At 44.4% G+C, this 21,870-nt stretch overlaps 1 protein-coding gene across 1 annotated transcript in view; it reads left to right on the top strand.

The window, feature by feature from the left end:
• Window positions 1-4,074, top strand: part of tbc1d32 (TBC1 domain family, member 32) — a 74,201-nt gene extending 70,127 nt beyond the window's left edge. Inside the window, exons 33-34 of the mRNA XM_062551257.1 lie at window positions 96-284; window positions 2,673-4,074. Of these exons, the coding sequence (XP_062407241.1) occupies window positions 96-284; window positions 2,673-2,792 (309 nt within the window). The 3' untranslated portion in view covers window positions 2,793-4,074. The remainder of the gene's footprint in view (window positions 1-95; window positions 285-2,672) is intronic.
• The last annotated feature ends 17,796 nt before the right edge of the window (window positions 4,075-21,870 follow it).

Here is a 21,870-nt window from a genome sequence, read left to right as displayed (position 1 = left end):
TTTCTCTTTCTGTCTCTCTTATTCTGTCACTCTCTTCTCTCTCTCTCTCTCTCTCTCTTTCTCCCTCTCTCACTCATTTGCTCTGTCTGTTTCAGATGTGTGTCCAGTGGTTGGGTCAGTGTTTCTGGAACTACCTGGACTGGCCTGAGATCTGTCACTACGTGTGCACCTGTGTGGTGCTGGGGCCGGACTACCAGGTGTACATGTGCATCGCCCTCCTCAAACACCTGCAGCCAGACATCCTGCTGCACACTCAGACCCAGGACCTGCAGGTCTTCCTTAAGGTAAACACATGCAGAGAGAGAGAGAGAGAGAGAGAGAGAGAGAGAGAGAGAGAGAGAGAGAGAGAGAGAGAGAGACAGGTAAACACAAACACATATTTTCTTAACTATGTGCTCATGGTCATGGTCTTGAATGGGTACTAAATGAGCTTTGGTTGTCCCCCAAGATGAAGGACAAGATGTGTGTATGTGTGTGTGTGTAATGCAGTGTAGAGTGTTATGCATTTATCACTTTTCTGCTCCGGCCTCAGCTCAATGTTTGAAGCGTGCTCACAGGCAGCATCCCCCTGAACAGCGCACGAGCCTCATTGTAGTGGGCAGGTTGTCTGAACAGCGCGTAAGCCTCATTGTAGTGGGCAGGTTGTCTGAAAGCATTGTGTTGTTTTTGTCCCGTATCTATAATGCATCTAATTAAAGGCTGAAATGGAAAATGTGTGTTATCGCCGTTTCCGCGGCGGCTCTGAAGTAGGAAGAGACCCGTTACGCGAATCCCTTTTGTCCCTGCCCTGCCAACATGAAATAAAATACGCTGAATTGAGCCCCCCACCACCACCACCCCCACCCCACCCCACCCATCTCTGGTCCGCTCTTCTCTAACGTAATTGCTTGTCACTGCACAATACTTTCATGGGTTTTTGTGGCCAGCCGTGCACATTCAAAAGGCCTGTACAAAAGCATTTCATAAAGGCCTTTCAAAGCAAGCCCCCCTCCCCTTCCCCTTGTCTGTGTCTGTAGGTTTTTTTTCCTTTTTTTTAATTCTTTTTTATCATCAGAGAAAGTGTTTTTGCTAAAGCGCTGTCTAATGGTCTCTACCTTCACTTAATAATATGGAAGTGTTTCCCTTTGAGACGGAACGGCCTGATGAAAGAGTTGAAATTCCCTCGGGGGCTACAGAAAGAGGTTGCTCTTTCTCTTCCTCAAAGCTGGATTGGCCTTTTTTTTCTCTTCACACTGTTTACAGCGCTCTCCCACGCAATCAGTGGGTGAAGTCGGAGAGTGGTCTGTAGGCCTGCCCAATAGACGCCACACTTTTGCATAACAATACCCGCAATATTATGTATGCAGTCCTTGTTTGGCAAGAAGATGTACCTTAGACGTCACATTCTGCATAGCTATAACTTGACCCTTACTTTCACATGCAAATAAACAGTTATTGAGAGAGAGAGAGAGAGAGAGAGAGAATGAGAGAGAGAGAGAGAGAGAGAGAGAGAGAGAGAGAGAGAGAGAGAGAGAGAGATCAAAATCATGACGCGCCTCAAACCATTCAAACATTCACAGGTTCAAACATTCAAGTTTTAAACAACCACCAACCACCCCATCCAGAGAGAGAGAGAGAGAGAGAGAGAGAGAGAGAGAATACTCAAGTATGTAAAAGGAGCCTGTCTGCTCTGAGAGACGAGCAAAACAGCCCGATTGTTTTGATGGCGCTGCAGATGTTGGATGAGCAACCCTTGAGATGCTGCCACGGTGCACGCTGACCTACAGTATCGCCATCCGTCTTCACGCTCACAACGCACAGCGCCCTGTTCATTGGCTGTTTTTTACCAGCCAATTAAAATGCACCGCACGCTGTATCAGTTGGCTTATTTGTTCCAAAACCCCGGGACGGTGATGTTTTGCCTTCTCTCGTCAAGCTTTGTCTTCCTTTTCCTGAGAACGTTCCAGAGCAGGTGAGCTCCACAGGGCTCAGAGCAGACGAATGTGCGTCTTGCTGGTGCCTGTTGAGGTGTCCACGACCATGGCAACCTTGACAGCGACAACATGGAGGCGGACATTCCCAGCCGCACTCCCCCTCCGGACAATTTCTTCCTATCCACCCGTACTGTAGTGTCTTTTTTTTAAATTTAATTTGCAAATGTACAACCTGTATTTATTCTTATGCATAGCCTTATTCTACTGCCCTTCATTTTACTTATTTACTTACTAGTCTGTATTTTTATTCTTTTTGTGTTTTATTTGTTGAGTGTTGCACTTTGGGAGCAGCCGGAGCCAAATTCCTCATTTGTTTGAACAAATCTGACCAATAAAGCTGATTCTGATTCTGATTCTGAATCTGCTGTCTCCAGGCAGAATAAGACGGAAAAAATACTGGCTGCTTGAAGTACGGATGTGAATGAATGAGACAGACGTAACAAGGTTTGAAATGTCTAAGCCAACACCTTTTGAAGGCACGTCTCAGGATCCGGACGATGGTTCAGACAGGGCTGTGTGTGCTGGGCTTTTGTGAAGGTAGAGAAGGTAGAGGCCGGCAGGCCAGAGAAGGAAACCCTGCAGTTCTGTCTGCAGTGCATATCATCACCACCCACGTCGAAAACCTGACCGTGGTTCCTGTGTGTGTGTGTGTGTGTGTGTGTGTGTGTGTGTAACCCGTGGTTCCTGTGTGTCCTCCAGGAGGAGCCCGTGTCCGGCTTCAAGGTGAGCAACTACCTGGAGTTCATGGAGGGCCTGGAGCGCCGCTACCGAGCCATGGTGCTGACGGACATGAGGAGCATCCTACACACACACACCTGATCTGGAGCCCCTCATCCTACACACACACACCTGATCTGGAGTCCCTCATCCTACACACACACACACACACACCTGATCTGGAGTCCCTCATCCTACACACACACACCTGATCTGGAGCCCCTCATCCTACACACACACACCTGATCTGGAGTCCCTCATCCTACACACACACACACACACACCTGATCTGGAGTCCCTCATCCTACACACACACACCTGATCTGGAGCCCCTCATCCTACACACACACACCTGATCTGGAGCCCCTCATCCTACACACACACACACACACGCCTGATCTGGAGTCCCTCATCCTACACACACACACACACACGCCTGATCTGGAGTCCCTCATCCTACACACACACGCCTGATCTGGAGTCCTTCATCCTATACAGACACACACACACACGCCTGATCTGGAGTCCCTCATCCTACACACACACACACACACGCCTGATCTGGAGTCCCTCATCCTACACACACACGCCTGATCTGGAGTCCTTCATCCTATACAGACACACACACACACGCCTGATCTGGAGTCCCTCATCCTATACAGACACACACACACACACTCATTCACCTGATCTGGAGTCCCTCATCCCACACACACAGGCCTGATCTGCCAAGCCTCCACCCTCAATCAAGTCTGTATTCAGAACCTGATCCAGAACCTCTCCGAGTCCCCAGATATTGCTCCTCTCAGAAGATCTGTAAACGGAACCATTCTAAATGTCCTGATGTGGAACAATCCAGACTCAGTGTTGATTTATACTAAACAGTCCAATCCAGTCTATCCAATGGACTCCATGACCAGACTTCCATTTTGTATTCCTGGAGGTGGAAAAAGGAGCATCACAATCACACTTGATTAAGTGTGTATGTGTGTTTGTAATTTATTTGCAATGGCATAAGTGTGTCATATATGGTGTCCATCACACTCTGTTTCCATTCTCACTGAGGTGTGTTTTAACACTTGCTAGTATGAGGGCAAGAGAAGATCAATATTAAATCAATATTTGCCAGGGGTGTGAATTTTGTTTGTGTGTGTGTGTGTGTGTGTGTGTGTGTGTGTGTGGTGTGGTGTGGTGTGTGTGTTTGTGTGTGTGTGTGTGTGTGTGTGTGTGTGTGTGTGTGTGTATGAAATGGCAGCATTCGCTCTGAAAAGAACCCTTTGTATTTATTGCATCTAAATTTTGTTTGTACAGTTCTCTTAAAGTTGTATATTGTGCCTGTAACAATTGATTGCACGGTTGCTAATAAAACCCTTATGCTATATAATTATTTAATGCATTGATTGACAGTTACTCCCTCATAAATGCATCCAGGTAACATCCACAGCAACAGCCACCTACACAGGCAATCACCTGGCCGTTTATGTGTTGCGCAATCACCCTGCCTATAAAGACCCACAGGATGTAGGCTGAATGGGAGACACTGATGAGCCTTCACGATGAGTGGCCACCTCTGCCTCTCTCTTCTCCATCTCAGCCATCTGCAAGTCATCTGGGTTAAATAATGAATGGCATCATTAAAGCCGCTGCCTCCACTGCACAACGACTGCTCAATATTGCATGGTGTTTATCACATGAAGGGTGCGAAGCGTTTATTGAATGCATGGTTGAGGGCATCTCGTGTTTTCATGTGTCGATGTTGGGCATGTTGGTGGGTTGTTTGATGTGCTTATCAATTCGGTGTATAAAGGGACGCCATCTCTTGTTTGACAGAGCGATTCCTTCCTCTGGCGGCTGCTTGGCATAATGTGATGCATCAATATGACGAAATCAATTGACCTATTAATCCCGAACCTAATGAGCTGTTTACAGTCGCCCTGTTGGGAACAGAGAAAACTCATTATCTGTGCCAAATTGCATGTTTGGAGACCCCTCTGAAGATGACAATGGCATTTTTTTTTAATCGTAATGATCAATTTAACAGTGCATCTGAATAATGGCGCTTAATTTATGGGAAGTAATTTGAGGTGGCTAATTAGTCATAATTGAGATGATTAAACAGATTGCACCTCTCTCACACATCGCTCCGCATCAACGCAAGATGTGACCACTTGCGTTTGCCAAGCAGTCCGCTGTACCTCATTTGGGGCAACCACCTTGTGACAAAAAAATAAATAAATCAGAGGTTTCCAGCCTCTCTCCATGCACCTGTCCTTAAAAATAATTGCACGTCATTGCCCTTAACTTCCTTGAAACCAATTATTTGAAAACGGGTACGTCGGCAACCTGGGGGATTTTGTTTGACGCAGCTGCCAACTGAGCAACTATTTACCTGATAGCCAACGGTCTCTTCTATTCCTTCAAGCTGTAATAGCAACTCTCTCTGCATCGATCCTCAACTCCACCAAGTAATGGAAATGAAAATGGGCGAGGGGGGGCGGGGTGTGTGTGGGGGGGTGTGTGTTAAGGTTGGGGGCAAAGTCTCATCCTTCCGTCCTTTGCCGCATCCCCCTTAATTTGAAATAGATTTCCAGCTCAATTAATGCGCAGCCCTAAGCCCACGCCATCGGCCTGAGTGTCGCCCGGAGGACTCCTGGCGCTTTTGCAGGGAGACAGCTGGAGAGAGGGAGAGAGGAAGGGAGAGTCAGAGAGCAGGCAGGAGGGACAGCGCCGGCCTGGCAGCGGCAGCAGCAGTCTGGACCAGGACCGCTTTAAAGTCCTCAGATGTGAGGAGGTGGTGATATTTGGGCTGCTAAGCCTATGTGAGGCTCTTCTGTGTCATAGTGGACTTTAACCATGTTTTTAATCTCCTCAATTTGGAGAGCGATCGCTCGGAAGAGGTCCCAGCCACTCCCTTAATACCACCATCTTTTAGCTGGAGATCCAAGGTGTCCAGTTCAAGGGGGTCAGTGTCCAGCTCAGGGGGGGTCCAAATAGACTGCTCTCCTTTTGCAGCCATTATAAATCCCCTCTCTCGGTTCACTGCTAGTGTCAGTCTCTGGAGCTTCACAGACATTCGTCAGCAACAGTCAACAGCTTAGTAAAACTCACACCTCTAAGCCACTATTGTTGTGCTATGCATCACTGCTGGCTCCATGGTTTGGCAAAGGCAAAAGCAAAACTGTTATACAATAGTTTCTTGATTCAGAATTGTTTATCATTCACTTAATCAAACATTCAATTCCTGTGAGTAGCTTCAATAATTTAAAACAATGTTTTAAACATTTTTATACTTTTATGAATGCATTTTATTTGTATTTATTTTTGTCATCTGACAGGAGTTGGCCTACTGTATACTTTTTTTAGCAGGGGCCCCTGCACCCCCACTTCCCATGGCTAAGTCCCCATTTGTCACGCTTTACAGTTTTTTACAACTGGTTACACATTTCAAAACTACCCACAAAACCCACTCACAGACAAAATGCAAAATGCCTCAAATATTTAGCAGAATGACACTTTCAAAATGTCATAAACACATCTCAAGCATTTGTGTTGGGTGCAGGTCGGTGTATACTGTATGTATCAGGCGTATAGACCCTTTCAACTGCAGAAGCAAACATGTATTCTCAAGGCATTCCCGGAGGCACAGAAAACATCACTGAAGTAATGGCTACTTGGGTACAAAGAAGTTTTACAAAAAGTTGACTTTTTGTAGAGCATTACACTGAAGTCTGATTCATCATTAATTTTTGAACATTTCAACAGGAAATATATATCGATTCATAGGTCCATACTAAGGCAATGATAGGTGTGTTTGTACATTGAGGAGTGAGTGTGAATAAGTGGTGAAGAAGTGTGGAATGAGTGTGGAATTTTGATCGGTTGCATTTGAAGAACGGAATCAGTTTGATTTTTGCGCTAGACTCTGGTGGCATGTTTGAGCCACCATGTTCACGCCCCAAGAGTGTACAATGAAATACAGTATACTAACAAACACTGTGACTATGATTCGACAGCCTTGTTATCCTCTAATATCCTTTATCAATATGATACTTACTTGATGATGATACACCATTCTTTTTTTGGATTCGATGATGAGCATATTGATTCATTTTACTGCCTATGGTCGTGTTCTGATTTGTACTGGGTTGGTTCTAGGGCAGATTGACTCGGTGTGTCACCAACTTCTTTCATCAGTAAATTATTATAATGTACGTGCAGGTGCAGTTGCATTTCGGATGGGTCTAAATGGGACAAGCAGAATGAATAAAAATAGCCAAGGCTACCTAAAGTAGGCACTGTGTGTGAATTAAAACAAATCAATCATCTGTGCTCTTCAATATACCGCTTACTGCCGCCCTTTCTTCATTTGATTAAACATCCTCACACAGACACCAAAAAAATGTTTGGGCTTGTTGCCGTTTTGCGGCTCTAATCACAGAAGCAAATGAAACACTAATGTCATGTAAATTCTGCAACAGAGTAATGTCTTACAATTAAAATGATTTCAAAAATATCTCATTTCAGGCATAGAAGTTACTGATACAAAACATGTTTGTAGTTTTAATGACTGCAGAAAAGATGAATAGTCTGTGAGCTGCAAAAAGGGATGTGGGATAGCATTAATTAGTACTGAATTCTTGTTCCTGAAGCTCTTTTCATCTCTCCCACACTGTTCTCAGATCAGTGGCAGGACCAAAAAGAGGGAGAGAAAGAGAGTAAGAGAGAGAAAGAGAAAGAAAGAAAGAAAGACTGAGCCCTGAAACACAAGACACATCTGGAGGCTGGAGAAGGGGTGGGGGGGGCAAGGGGTGGGGGGGTGTTGCTGGATGGCTCATTCCCAGAGTGCACTGGGGCGTGTCACCCAGAGAGGGGTCCCTGTGACCCTGACCCTGACGAGGTGGTCTGGAGCACGGGGGTAAATTGGGCTGTAGATTGCCTGGGGGCTGAAATGGGGAGATGGAGAGGTGGAGTGGTCGATAAGCCATCATGTAATCCTGCCCTGAGACTATGCTATTATTCTATGAAACAACCACACGTATGTGATCTCTCTTTCTGTCTCTCTCTTACGCACACACACACACACACACAAACAGCAACAACAAAAAATATTCCATTTATATAGCATTTTTCAAAGCACCCAAAGCACTTCCCAGTGAAGGTGCAACCTCCCTACTGTAAGCACCCACGTGGGTGATGCATGGCAGCCAATATGCACCAGAACGCTCACCACACTAGCTCAGTGTATTCACACACTCCCAAATGGACCGTCATTTGCCTCTCTAGGTCACACACACACACTCACACACACACACACACACACACACACACATACACAATCACCGCACTAGCTCAGTGTATTCACACACTCACAAATGGACCATCATTTTCTCTCTAGGTCCTCTCTAGGTCAAAAGGTCACCAACCTGTTTGTTTGCTGCTTGTATCCGCCTCAGGGATGCCTGAGCCGTTGGGCAGCTAGTGTGGAGGAGAGAGGTGAAGGCTGTTTCCAATTGACTCTTGACTTGATTTTTTTGCACTAGTAATAAGGAACACTTTACCTTCCGCACTTTACCTTTTTCATGTGGAGTGTTATATCTCCTAACACCTGTATTTTGTATACACCGTGTTGTCGGCGTGAGTGTTTTTTCCCGTCCTCTCCATTTCTCTGTCAGTTCTGATAAAGAGGGAGATGTGCTGCGTCTGATGTGCAGACTGAGTTCAGTGGTTTGATACGGGGATAAAGGAGTGCACAACTATTAGATATGCATGATTAGGTTGCCTTCCCCACAAAGCAAATGCAAAATAATCTGTTGTTTTCATCTTGCCAAATGCCAGCGCACACAAATGTCAAGCTGCTCATCATGGGTTTGCACTCATCATCCAGAGGTGAGAAGCACTGATGGAGAGAGAGAGAGAGAGAGAGAGAGAGAGAGAGAGAGAGAGAGAGAGAGAGAGAGAGAGAGAGGGGGGGGGGGGGGGAATTGTCAGTGTTGGCTGCTCAGTTGTTAGGCTGTGATGGGGCACCAGCAGACTGATGGAGAGAGAGATAGAGAGAGAGAGAGAGAGAGAGAGACGTCAGTACTGTAGTTGTTAGGCTGTGGTGGGGCAGCAGCAGACTGATGGAGAGAGAGAGAGAGAAAGAGAGAGAGAGAGAGAGAGAGAGAGAGAGACGTCAGTACTGTAGTTGTTAGGCTGTGATGGGGCAGCAGCAGACTGATGGAGAGAGGGAGAGAGAGAGAGAGAGAGAGAGAGACATCAGTACTGTGATGGGGCAGCAGCAGACTGTGCTCTGTCTGTCTCACAGCACTGAAGGGCAACATGTGTCACAGCAGCTTGCTGCCTGTCAGTCACACAGCGACGTGACAGCCTACCGCAGAGGCACATAAACACACACACACACACGAGTCCGCAGACACACACAGTTAAGATAAACACACTGAGAGATGTGGACACACATTCATTCGAATATAGTATCTGTGGCACGCATTCAGTCATATGCACTCAAAGATAAATGTGTACTAACACCTATGGTCTGTTTTCCACTCAAACACACACACACACACACACACACACACACACACACACACAAAGATGCACACACACACACATTGAAAAACACATTGGTAAAGGTCACTTGCGGAAGAAAGCCAATGCCTAGTCCTCTCCAGTGTGTGTGTGTGTGTGTGTGTGTGTGTGTGTGTATCTGTCTGTATGTGCGTGTGGCTGTATGCGGACAAGGTGCTTAAAGCTCTCAACTGCAGTGGTAAATCATCAGAGCATGTGATTGTATTTCTTCCTCCTCACTGAAGTGTGTGTGTGTGTGTGTGTGTGTGTGTGTGTGTGTGTGTGTGTGTGTGTGTGTGTCTGTGTCTGTGTGCATCCGTGCCTGCCAGGAATGTCATGCTCCTAAGATGGTGCTTTTTGTGTAGAGAAAACTAATTTCCAGCTTCTTTAAAACAATGTTGTTACATTACATCCCCACATACCCCATTCCTAGCAACATAACTACAGCGTATTTACCAAAAGACACACGTTCTCATACTTAAAGCTCCCGTAGGTGCATCTGGATGGTTTGCCAACATAAACACTCCCTGAATGGCCCCACCAAGAGGCTCAGTTGACCTTTATAACGCTGAATCACAGCACTGAACCCTGAGCAAGCGCCCGGTGTGTAGAAACACAACGCCATCTGGCTATGCACGGGCCCCAGTGGAGACCATGTCTCTGGAGAGAGGGACACCACACACACTGCACACACGCACACACACTGCACACACGCACACACACGCACAAACAAGTGAGTGTGTGTGTGTGGTGAAGTGAGCTACTCTGTGTGTGTGTTTGTGTGTGCGTGTGTGTGGGCCTGCATGTGTGTGGTGGAAGGAGAGACATGCTGTTATGTGTGTATGTGTATGTGGCCTTGCTGTTTGTGTGTGTGTACATGCACATGTGTATGTGTGCATTTGTATGCACACGTGCACGCGCGTGCCTGTGTGCGTGTGTGTGTGTACGTGTATATGTGTGTGTGCATGCACACGTGTGTGTGTGTGTGAAGGGGTAAGTAAAATGTCAGGAGCGCCGGTGGCTGGCCGCTCGTCTGAATGTCAGCGCTCTAGAGATGCCGCAACAGCGCCGGCCGACCCGTCTCACCGCGGCCACCGAGACCGCTAACCATCACATGAGCTGCCGAAAGGTCACCAAGGAACGCTGCGCTGCTTTTTGTCGGAAATTAAACGAGAGAAAGTTGTATTGGGAAATTGTCCCACTTTTTGATGTCAGTTGTCAGAAAAGCCGATAACACTTTACCTGAAGGTTTCTACAGTACAGTACTACTGTAAGAGCGACATGACACTGTTACGAACACATGACACCATTATGAACACATGACACTGTCATGACACATGAACCCAAACTCTAACCCTAACCCTAACTTGTCATGACAAAAACCAAATGATACTTAATGACAGAAGTGTCATTGTTTATAATGTTCATGTGTGACATGGTCATGACTGTCATGTCATTCTTATGTAGATACCCTCAAGTAAAGTGTAACCAAAAAGCCTTCTCTGCGTAAGATGGCAGGCACTGGTAGAAAGAGCTTTTTGTTTTGAGGACTAGAAACTCAGAGGTCAATGTCACCAGCTCTTCAAAATCATCAGTAATTTAGCCTGAACGTTAACAGAGTTAACTATCCTTCCACACTGAAAAGCAACCAACTGTCCAACTGTCTTTCTTCGCATTCAGGCACTCTCCGTCATATACTGTACATTCAAGGGAACACAAGGGAGCACATTTTTGCTTCTGATTTTTCAGTCTTTTGACACACTGTCATCTCTCCTGAGTCCACACCTCAGATCATTTTCTGTCTGTGCAGCTGAGTGAATGGGCAGAGACTAGCCATAGCGATGTGTTAGCATCACCTCAATATGGACCCTTTCAGTCTGTTCCTAGGGGGTTCCAGTTGAAACGTTCAAAACGGATGCAGACACTGTGGAATTAAAATGAATCAGACTTTAGTGTAATGCTCTGCAAAATGTCAACTTTAAAGCTTGTTTTTTAATATTGTTATTATGTTTATTTGTCCCTCAGTTACCATTAACTTAATGTTGTTTTGTGCCACTGGAAATTGCTTAAAAATGGCCTGGGCTTAGTTTTGTTTGTGCCGTTGAAAGGGTCTATCTGGTGATGGCTTCCTGACCACGCTTTTAAGACAATTCTGACCCCGACCATGTCCACAAATCAGTGCCATGGCCGGCCATGGCAAAAAAAAGGCATTTGGTAATGTGATTGATATGGAGATTGAAATTGATTGCACCTCTTTTGTTAGCTTTACCCCGAGACCTGTCCAGTTAAGCTGCTTTGGCTGTGCTCCTGGGTACACTGGCTCCTGGCCACCGGAAGAGGTTTTCAACTCTCTTTGTGATTAAACTCTAACCTATTTCAGAGCATTTGGCAGTGCCCTGTCTACTGGTTTTAATCTATCAAACTAAACACTCTCATTTTACATTGCTTAACATATCCTTGTTTCAATTAGGATGAAATGGACATTTTTTCCCATTCAGTTGTATTCCTGCATGATTACTTGAGGTTGTTTATAAGTAGCTGCTGTGTTGGCAATTCTCATTGCTGACAAACTATAATTAAATCAGATGCCAATCACTTGCCTCTGACCTCCTCCCACTTACTGCAATGACTCAACACTTTTTTAAATCTTCACAGTGATTCAGCAGTTTTTATTCCTGAAACTAAACAGTCTGAAAGTGGAAGCCCTCTCTTTTGAAAAAGACAAACACAGCCCTCAGTGACAAATGACGCTGGCCAAGTGGCCATCCAGCGTTCTCGAAATGGACAAATCAAACAGCTCGGAATCCCAAAAGAGTCGCCTGGCAACGTCCCATGCCAGGACCATTTGTGTACCAAAATTAATCAGTGTCACTGCCTGAGAGCAGCACGGACAGAACCTGGGAGTTTTAGATAGGGAGATAAAGGGAGAGAGAAAGAGGGAAAGAGGGAAAGGAGAGAGGGAGGGAAAGAGAGAGAGGGGGAGAGTGAGTGAGTGAATGAGAGAGGGAAAGAGAGTGATTGAGAGGGAGAGAGTAAGAAGAAGATAGAGTGAGAGAGTGAGTGAGTGAGAGAGAGCTGAAAATGACACAGCAATCATACTGATCATCCATGGAGCTCAGATTCACATTGTCATGCCCTGACAGACGCACATATCACCGATTCTAAATATAGACCCCTAGATTGGGGGTGGGGGTACGCGACAGACGCACATATCACCGATTCTAAATATAGACCCCTAGATGGGGGGTGGGGGTACGCGACAGAAGCACATATCACCGATTCTAAATATAGACCCCTAGATGGGGGGTGGGTGTGTGTGTGTGGGTTTGGACAGACGTCTGTGGCCAGTCTGGCGGTTGAACCCAGGGAGGTCCGGTCGATGACATGCACGCTCATTTAATGACCACCACACTGGCTCGTCTCTCAACAATGCAGGTCACCTGTCAATCAAACCTGTTAGGTTAATGCAGCAGACAGCTTTTTGGCTCAGAACTAGTTATTAGCTTCCATTAGAGAGAGAGAGAGAGAGAGAGAGAGAGAGAGAGAGAGAGACAGAGAGAGAGAGAGACAGAGAGAGAGAAAGAGTGTCAGTGGGTGTCAGTTCATCACCTCCATCATGGCATCATTCTGGATCACAAGGCTGTGAGATCAAAGATCCTTAAGGCGTAGCAAGATACGTCGTCGTAGTTCATGTCTATGGGCGCAAAACGGGGATCACTTCCTCTGCATAAAGAGGCGCGTCATTGCGTGTCAGACGTATTCATGGGTTTCATCAGGTCCCTTTCCACAGGTGTACAAAATCAAGCACTCGATTATCAATGCTTGATGATGTTCCAAAATAATCTTGCTGCTCTTTCAAGCCCTCTACATCGATTAGTTCTAATATGGAAGTACCACACACAAAGCATACATTTCAAGGAATTGAATAAAAACATAAATGGAATAATGGAAATATGTCGCTGCTCTCATTAAGTTACCCCAGCGCCATCTGATCGTCGTTAGCACAAATCAGGATTTGGTTCAGCTGGCTGGCTAATGTGTTGTCAAGGTAGAGCGTAGGAACCGGCCAACATAAGCAGAATAAACAAGAGGGGCACACCTGATATAAATTCGATTTTCTCCAGACCGGAATGCTCAAAAATGCTAAAAAGGTACCTGAAGTGGTCAGAAGGGGTTGAGGGTCATGAAACCGTGCCCGAAATTCACATTCCTAACTCTAGAGAATGGAGATTTTAGCATATAATTGAAATCCTGATCTATGTCCATAGACTTCAATGGAACAGTTGCTGCCTCTGCTCTGCATAAAGGGGGATTTTGACCCCCCCTCTTGCGATTCGGGTTCCAGGAAGTGGCTTCTCATGAAGTATCTTGCTCCGCCCCTTAATGATCTTTGGTGAGATGATAGCCGTGTTCAAGTTCAACTCCAAATGACCTTTTGCAGCAACGAGAGCTGCCGGTGGCAGCAGGGGCGGGGATGCAAACGCTGCTATGAAGTTGTACACTCTCTATTTCCCGTAGTGTAGACTTGGCTAGACTTGACCATGTGACGAATCACGAGGCACGGACCCGCACGGACTCTTGTGGATATGGGGAGGCATCTAAACACCTGCACACACGTCAGGGATGTAAAAGCCAATTAGGGCAAAGACCTGACGTCATGAAGGCAGGGTCTAGGCTCCGCTGCTCTCCGCAGTACCTCCAGACCGGCTGCTCTTTTGCGGAGCAGCCGCCTGGCCACGCCTTGCTCCCGCGATAAGTTGAGGCCATGTGATACCGACTCGGCCATGTGAAACACGCCCATCTAGACCATCGTGGACAGATTTTTAACCACGTGCATCTTGTGCTGCGCAGTGTTTGTGCTGCGCAGCCAACTTGAACGCGCCTACTGTCCAGGTCAGTGGGGGTGGGGCTTATAGGGCTTTGACCACTCCCCACCAATCCATCACCAGGAAACCAGACGGGTGTTTTAACTTACAAGTCTGGCAGCATACGATGACACATAAAGATCACTTCATTAAACAGCCATTTTCCCTTTCAGACAGCCACTGTGGCTGTAACTTTACAAATGTACAGGGACAGATTATGAAGTCTATTATGTGGTTTCTGTGTAGTATGTTTCTGGCAGTATCCCACAACATTGGATATATCAGTAAATAGCCAACAGGTTTCATTCCATAACTACGTGTAGTATGTGGTGGCAAATACACTCAAAATACATTTCAGTTCATTTGCCCCTTGCATATGTGCATATTCCATGTATTTGATAGACAAGCATTTTCCAGACCTTGAATTGGCCCATATCACTGCAGCCCTGACTTGATTTGACATGCACTATAATTTAATGAAGCCTCCACTGCATTTAATTAAGCACAGGCTCCTATTGGAGCTGTCAAGACATTTCCAGAAATGGCTAAAGGTTACCCCAGCGAGGAATCATTGCCCAAGTATGCTGCTCCATAACGGGGATATACTGTACCATACCTCCTCCCTGATAGTGACATACCAGTATACCCCATAACAGTGATGTTCCAGTGATATACCAGTATATACACTCCATGATATACCAGTATATAGTACCTACTCCATAACAGTGCCATAGCAGTGATCAGAGGTGGAAACCAGACACTAGAACACCAGTTTCAGTGAGTAAAAGTCCTACCACTATCTGTGCCAACCATTCATTTAAACCAGCTGAATCGAATTAGCACAGCTCTTCAGCTACAGTAGGTAGAGCAGCTAATTGATGAGATGATCACCTGTGTTAAGTGCACAATTAGAACCAATACATGATCGGGCTTTTACTCACTGAAGCTGGAGTTTTCCACCTCTGGCAGTGATATACAGTCCTAGTATACCTACTCCATAACAGTGATGTTCCAGTGATATACTGTACCAGTATACTCCATGATATACCAGTATATACCTACTCCGTAACAGTGACATAGCAGTGATAGTACCGGTATACCTACCCCATAACAGTGATGTGCTACTCCAATACATTGATCATACGATAACAGTGTTTATATAGGATGCATTTCAGATGTGGAATCCATAGACCACAGCCCAAACTGAGCCACACTAAAACGGCCAAGAGAGAATGCACCAGGAGATAGTTATTATTTGAGGAAGAAAGGATGGCCTCCCTTCACTGGAGTGATTCTCTCTTGGTTAGCTCTAATTGCCATTCACATCAGCAGCTCCACTTTAATTAAGAGAACCACAGCAAACCCACAGCTCTCCTTTAAATATGGCTCCACTGGGCATGATCAGCATTGATAAGACTTAGGGGAGAGAGAGAGAGACGGCTGCAATTCACAGCAACTCTTAACTACACTCGGTGGAATCCTGCTCAATGGACATGAAGAATGTCAGGCTGTCAGGACATGTAACTAAGATCGGTTGGTTGTCTCAGATGCATTGTAATTGGATGTTAAATGTATAGATAGATAACAATAAAAAAAAAAAGAGTCAGACATCTTGACTTAAAATGAATTTGTTATTCTGAAATCAGAACAAAGTATTTCCCTGAAGCCATGCTCAATTGATCGACCACATTTTTTGTATGTATTTACTTAAATCATATGAAATGAATACAGTACATGTTAATGGGTGTTCTTCATAATTGTCTTTATTTGCTGTTATTTGATGAACCCATTTGGCATCAGTAATGGGAAGAGCATGCCTCAGTATAATAAAACTGCATGAAACGTGTCAATACAATATAACTGCGTTTACGTTACAGTGGGACTATATACCACCATGAGGCTGTTAGAGATGACATCAGGAGAGCTGACCACCACCATGATGTTACTCATTAATCAGTATTAATCAGCATGACATATTATGCACACACAGTTCCTCCAGACTGAGTGCCCTGCCTCTCAATGCACACATATATATATGAACAGCACACACACACACACACACACACACACACCAACATGCTACAAGATAAACTTATATCTTCAGGACCAGCAGTGCACAGTTTCTTACTGTATATTATATCTACAAACACACACACACACACACGCACACACCAAATCGTAATGACTGTCCCCAGGTTCCATAGTCATAATCCACAACCATACCTTTGTCTCCAGATCATCATATAGAACTACGCCATACTGTTATTATCTATGATGCTAATAACTCCCTAAAGCAATATTTACAATTCACATACCACAGAGGCCATTTGCGGCTTTAATAATATTGTGTAGGATTCATCATTAATCATTAAGGCCATGAGAGCTGATAATACTACCTTGCAGGTGTCTGCATTCATAATGAATGTAATGTAATATATTATAAATGCCTTCATTATAGTCTCCATGGCATAGCCTACGGAGGCAAAGACCGCAACAATAACAGAAGTTTCATATGGAGGCAGTGAAAGTCTTTCAGCCCTGATGATATTCACATGTCACACTTTCCATGTTAACACGTCAGATCATTTTGCAAACACTTTTGACCAAAGTGACTTGCGGTAGTACATTACAATTTAATGCATGTAAAAATTGTTGCCCAAATATATTCACATCCTAGGCAAATTTAGATTTACAGTAATACTATTTTACTAGAGCAGCTTTTCTTTTCTGTCTGCGATACAGGCACGAGTCAAAACATGGCAAGATGCTGAATGAGATATGAATAAAAATGAAACTGTTTCAAAGTTGTATTTACTGTTTATTTCTATGAAAAATAACATGATCAAATACATATTCTTTCCTAATTATCAAAAGTCAACTGATGGTTTTAACTGAATATATATTCAGATGATCTTTTTTTATTATTTTTTTTCTGTAACACCTCTCTGTCAGTGTCAAATGCTCTCAACCAGATGCATTCATCTTCAGTCAATTAGTTTTCTTCCATGTACAGTCTCAGTTACTCTCAAGTAGGCGACATGGCCATCATGTCAAGAGAATCATTTACAGAACTTCTTTTGTAATATGTTTTTATTTAATTGAGAAAGGGAAGAGACAGATGCATTTCCATCCTTTTATAAGGCCTATGGGCGAACACCACAGCCGAACAATCTCTCCTGATTAGACACTTGCCACTCTCATCTCATTTGAATAACACATTCAATGTGCAAACCGCCATTCGCACAATGTTCGGTAATTACAGGTGGGGGAGATCAAAGCAGACACATTATAATTCCGGCTTTTCTCACTTGAATGGCACACCATTCCCCCCCTACTGAGCTGTTCCCATTTACACCCAGCGTGTTACATAAGCGCTTATTTCATATTTTGCCGTATTCTCTCTCAGAACAATGCAGCCGTTATTATTGCTAGATAAATGCATTAACACCGAAGTCCCTATGAAACAATATGAGTCATTTATTGTTGCTCCTCATGCAATGTGTGATTGGTGTCAAGTCAAGCGAGCTAGGCTGTGCTTTCTAAAAGCTTTGCCGCACCATGGCGACTCGTTGGGGTTCAGAATGACAGTCAGGGTTCAGATTGATAGTCCCTCTGTCATTTCATTATGGCAGCAGCACAACAAAGCTGTGATAAAGATGATGATGATGATGGTGCTCCATGTGACTGTGGCCATTTTCAATTCATTTCATCAGGGAGTTCTTATGGCTTTTGGGCTTAAAGAGACTCAATATTGTGGCCATCCCGTGTGTGTGCCTAAAATCCACTGTGATGAGAAGTAGTCCATAAAGAGCATTTCAGTGGTGGTAAAAAAACAACACTTTTTCCAGGCCTTCGCTGCCTCAGGCAGAGACATTTTCAAGAGCGCCTGGAATCAGTCGTCGTTGATGATGTTACAAGAATGAATACAACTGAAAAGTGAACTTAATTAATCAAGCAAACTTTAAGCGAGTATGCTTTGTGTTACGATGTCATTGTAATTAATGTCATGATCTAGTAATTAATTCATTAATAAGTCATATTGCTTTGTATAGTAATATGTTTCAGCAAGATACAGTGTATAGGTACTGCCATGATCATGAGTAGAGTCCAAATGTGTTAATCCTCCAGGGTGCAAGAAAGGCAGGGATAGCTTGAGATGTGATAGGTAAGAGCAGACGTCTGCCTTGAATACTGCTTTGTGTTGGGCTGACAGACTGGAGTCAGGAAATGTATTATTTGACATGACGGTCACATCATTTTGAGGACTATGCGGTTAGTAAATCCTCGGTCGGACTCAAAGAGCACGTTCACAATTACAGACTTGATTGGGTTATCTGGGGGGAAGAGTGCAACCCAGTTCCTCTCCTGGTTTATAGGAACGCAGAGATCCTTGAAGCCCCACAGATCCGTTTCTCATCCTTAATCATTGCTGGATGATGTGCAGTCATGCAGGGATCATATTGTCAGCGTTTGAAACATAATGAAGAAGCGAAAAGTCTCTACGAAATGTAGATAACACAGAAATAATAAAGGGGAACTCAATAAAAACAGAGTTGATGGATGATGAGTCTATGTCTTGAGAAAGGCAGCACAATGTTGATTGACTGTGGTAATTAGAAAGTGAGCAAACTTTCTACCTTTTTTCCCATTCTACCAGTGAAACAACGTAACAACAAAATATCTAATCTGCACTTTGTGCTGTCCATGTACTTTTCCAAAGGAGTGTTGTGTGTTTGTGTGTTTGGCAGACGGATTAACAAAACCCATTAAACCCCATTGTTTCACTTTATTGTTTTTCGAGACATCTGCACACCACTGGCAATCAATCTGCCACATTCACTTTACAATGCCGCAGAGTGACACGAAAACACTGCCAGAGAGTTGGACTCCACTGCTCCCTTCATTCATATTCTTGGACTGCAAGAAAGGGCCTTCCATTTTGTTTTTCAACTTAACTTTAGTAATATACTTTAACAATGCATACAAAGGGCTGTTTAGAATGGACGGGTGTCGCCAGAGTTCTCTGTAGGAGGGTGAGCGGTAATGCGTGGCATTCGGGTAATGAAACCCATTGTTTGAGTTTATTGTTTTCCCAGAGTCCCGGTGCACCGCTTACTGTCAAGCTGCCACATTCATTTTACAGTGCAGGAGATTGACAGAAGAGAGGGAGAGGGAGAGAAAGAGAGAGAGAGGGAGAGACACAGAGAGAGCAAGATAGAGAGAGAAAGAGAGATAAAGAGAATGAAGGTTACTGATAGAGATTGCCATGTGAGTTGTGATTATAACTTTCTAGAGGTGAGATGTAAGTCTGGAGCCACACTAGGCCTACTCTGTCACCTCTCACACTCTCAGATCGATCCATCACAAAGTCAAATCTGTCACAGAAATTCTCTGGAGAAACAAAATGGCTGCTGACAATGACTACTGTCTTAAAATATCAAAACAGACATCAAGCACACACTGCACGTCCTCCAAGACAGAAGTGTAACCCAGAAGAACACTGGGCTGGCTTCTTATCTCTTTATACTTTAGACAAATACCAACGACAAACATTTGTATGGAATTTGACGTTGCTGTTGAAGGTGGACAAAAAGCCACTTAGGGCCAGTACGTACATTTGCGAACGTATCGTTATCAGCACCATGACCAACCTGCAGACAGCACACTGTCTTTAGTTTACATGGTATTTATCAAACCATGAGTGCCTTTCTCCACCCCATCGCAATTTGCAAACATTCACAACTGACCGCCACTGTTTAGGACTGTTTAGGACCCACACATTGTTGTACTGGGTTTAGTTAACAGGCTACATGGTAACTGTTTTGGACCCACACATTGTTGTACTGGGTTTAGCTAATTAAGGGGTCATCCCTATGTTCCCCAGGTCCTATGTTCCCCGGTTTTCCTATATGCTCCTCGGTCGCAATACATACCAGGAACATAAGGACCCTTTTTTGGAAAAGCGGGGAACATAGGACCCTTTCTTAAATGTAAGAAAAAAAGGCTCCTATATATGTTCCCCAGTCCCATACAAAGTGTAGGTAGGATATAGGACCTGGGGAACATAGGTAAGCTCCCCTAATTAACAGCAGGATAAATGCCAACTGCTTAGGACCTACACATTGTTGTGCTGGACTTAGCAGGCTATATGCCAACAGTGAAAATCACACACATTGCTGGACAGAGTTTAGCTAGTTAGCAGGCTACAAGGTAACAGTTTCAGTAATGAGCTTTGGTTATTTGATTTGGTGAACTTGATTGATCAAATCAGGGATCAGTCCTAGTTCAGGCCGCTGTGTATGGGGTGATTCTAAACAACAAAGGCACACAAACACTGACCTTGGGTTGTGTACATGTGTGTGTACAGTATGTGCTGGTGTGTGTCTGTAATTCTCTGTGTGTATGCCTGTGCGTGTGTATTGTGTAACTGTGTCTGTGTGTGTGGGGAGGTATGTGTGTGGTGTGTCTTTGTATGTGTGTGTGTGTGTGTGTGTGTGTGTGTGTGTGTGTGTGTGTGAATGGAAAGGGAAAAGGAAACGTGCAGCCATGTAAAAATCCTGGGTTTTCACAGGGCCATATATTCCCTGTGACAGTTGTGGGGGCAGACTGGCCCCTGCTCTGGTCTCTGTGGCACGGGAGGAGATCTCCATTACTGCCATTCATCTGGCTGACACTAATGCACCAATAAACAGACCTGGAGCCAGAGCCTCCCCCAAACAAAACACAAGGACTAGCAATAGAGGAGATTTGGACATGCAGTATATGAACACAAACCCAAAGAACACAAGCATACAAGCACAAAGACAGACAGACAGACAGACAGACAGACAGACAGACACACACATACAGTATACCGGTACACACACAACCATCAACAGTTCCACAGTGAGCTTATGCCATCAGAGTAGACATGAAAGGTATAGGGTCCATGGAGGTATTATAAGAACTGGAGAAAGTGAACAAATCCCGCCCCCATTCATTTCAATGGGAATGCTAGGCTAGTGAAAATTGGCGAAATTGAACGCTTTTTTCAGGCTTCAACATGGCGTTTCAAGGGGCTTGTTTCCAGTGTCGTTTTACTTAGCCAATTAAGTGCCAGGTTACTGATTGACGTAAGGTACAGAAGGAGAGCTCATGCCCCATAAGCTCGTGCATGAGCTGAGTGGAACTGCCACCAATCAGCATGAGGAAAACGGCACCGGACATGATGTATTTCTGGAAAATGGCGACGAGGAAGTGCCTTTCTAATCGGCGAAGCTAATCAGTCAAATCCTGACCCCCTGACGGGATCAATGAAAGCTACTCCGTTGACATTGGTGTTCTGATTGGTCAATGAAATTGTCAGTCAAACTTTAGTGAGTGGACCTAAGTTCTAAAGTTCTAATAAACTTTATAAATAGTCTCTAATAAATAGTCCAGTCAAAGTAAGTTTTGACCCAAAAACGAATTGCAAGAGAATTTATTTTCTCATTTTTATATTTCAATTAGTGATCTAAACACCATAGTAAAAGCCCATGAAAATCCAGTTGGTGAAAATATGTCAAAATGAGGATTGTTTTGCATTATCCTTCAGGAAATACTGACAAAACGAGATCGAGTGCAGCCTTTATATTTGTATGCACCAAATAATAAACTCATATTTACATTTTGTTGTCCATCATGTAATATTTATTACATGTATTTCAAAACATGTCACATTTCTCTGTTTTCTCTTTCACATCGTGACAGCACAGTACAGTCAGATGTTGTGA

The sequence above is a fragment of the Sardina pilchardus genome, chromosome 12 (genome assembly GCF_963854185.1).
Source record: "Sardina pilchardus chromosome 12, fSarPil1.1, whole genome shotgun sequence".
Lineage (NCBI taxonomy): Eukaryota > Metazoa > Chordata > Actinopteri > Clupeiformes > Clupeidae > Sardina > Sardina pilchardus.
Note: the sequence above shows the minus strand (reverse complement) of the source record. Positions and strands in the feature narration are given on the sequence as shown.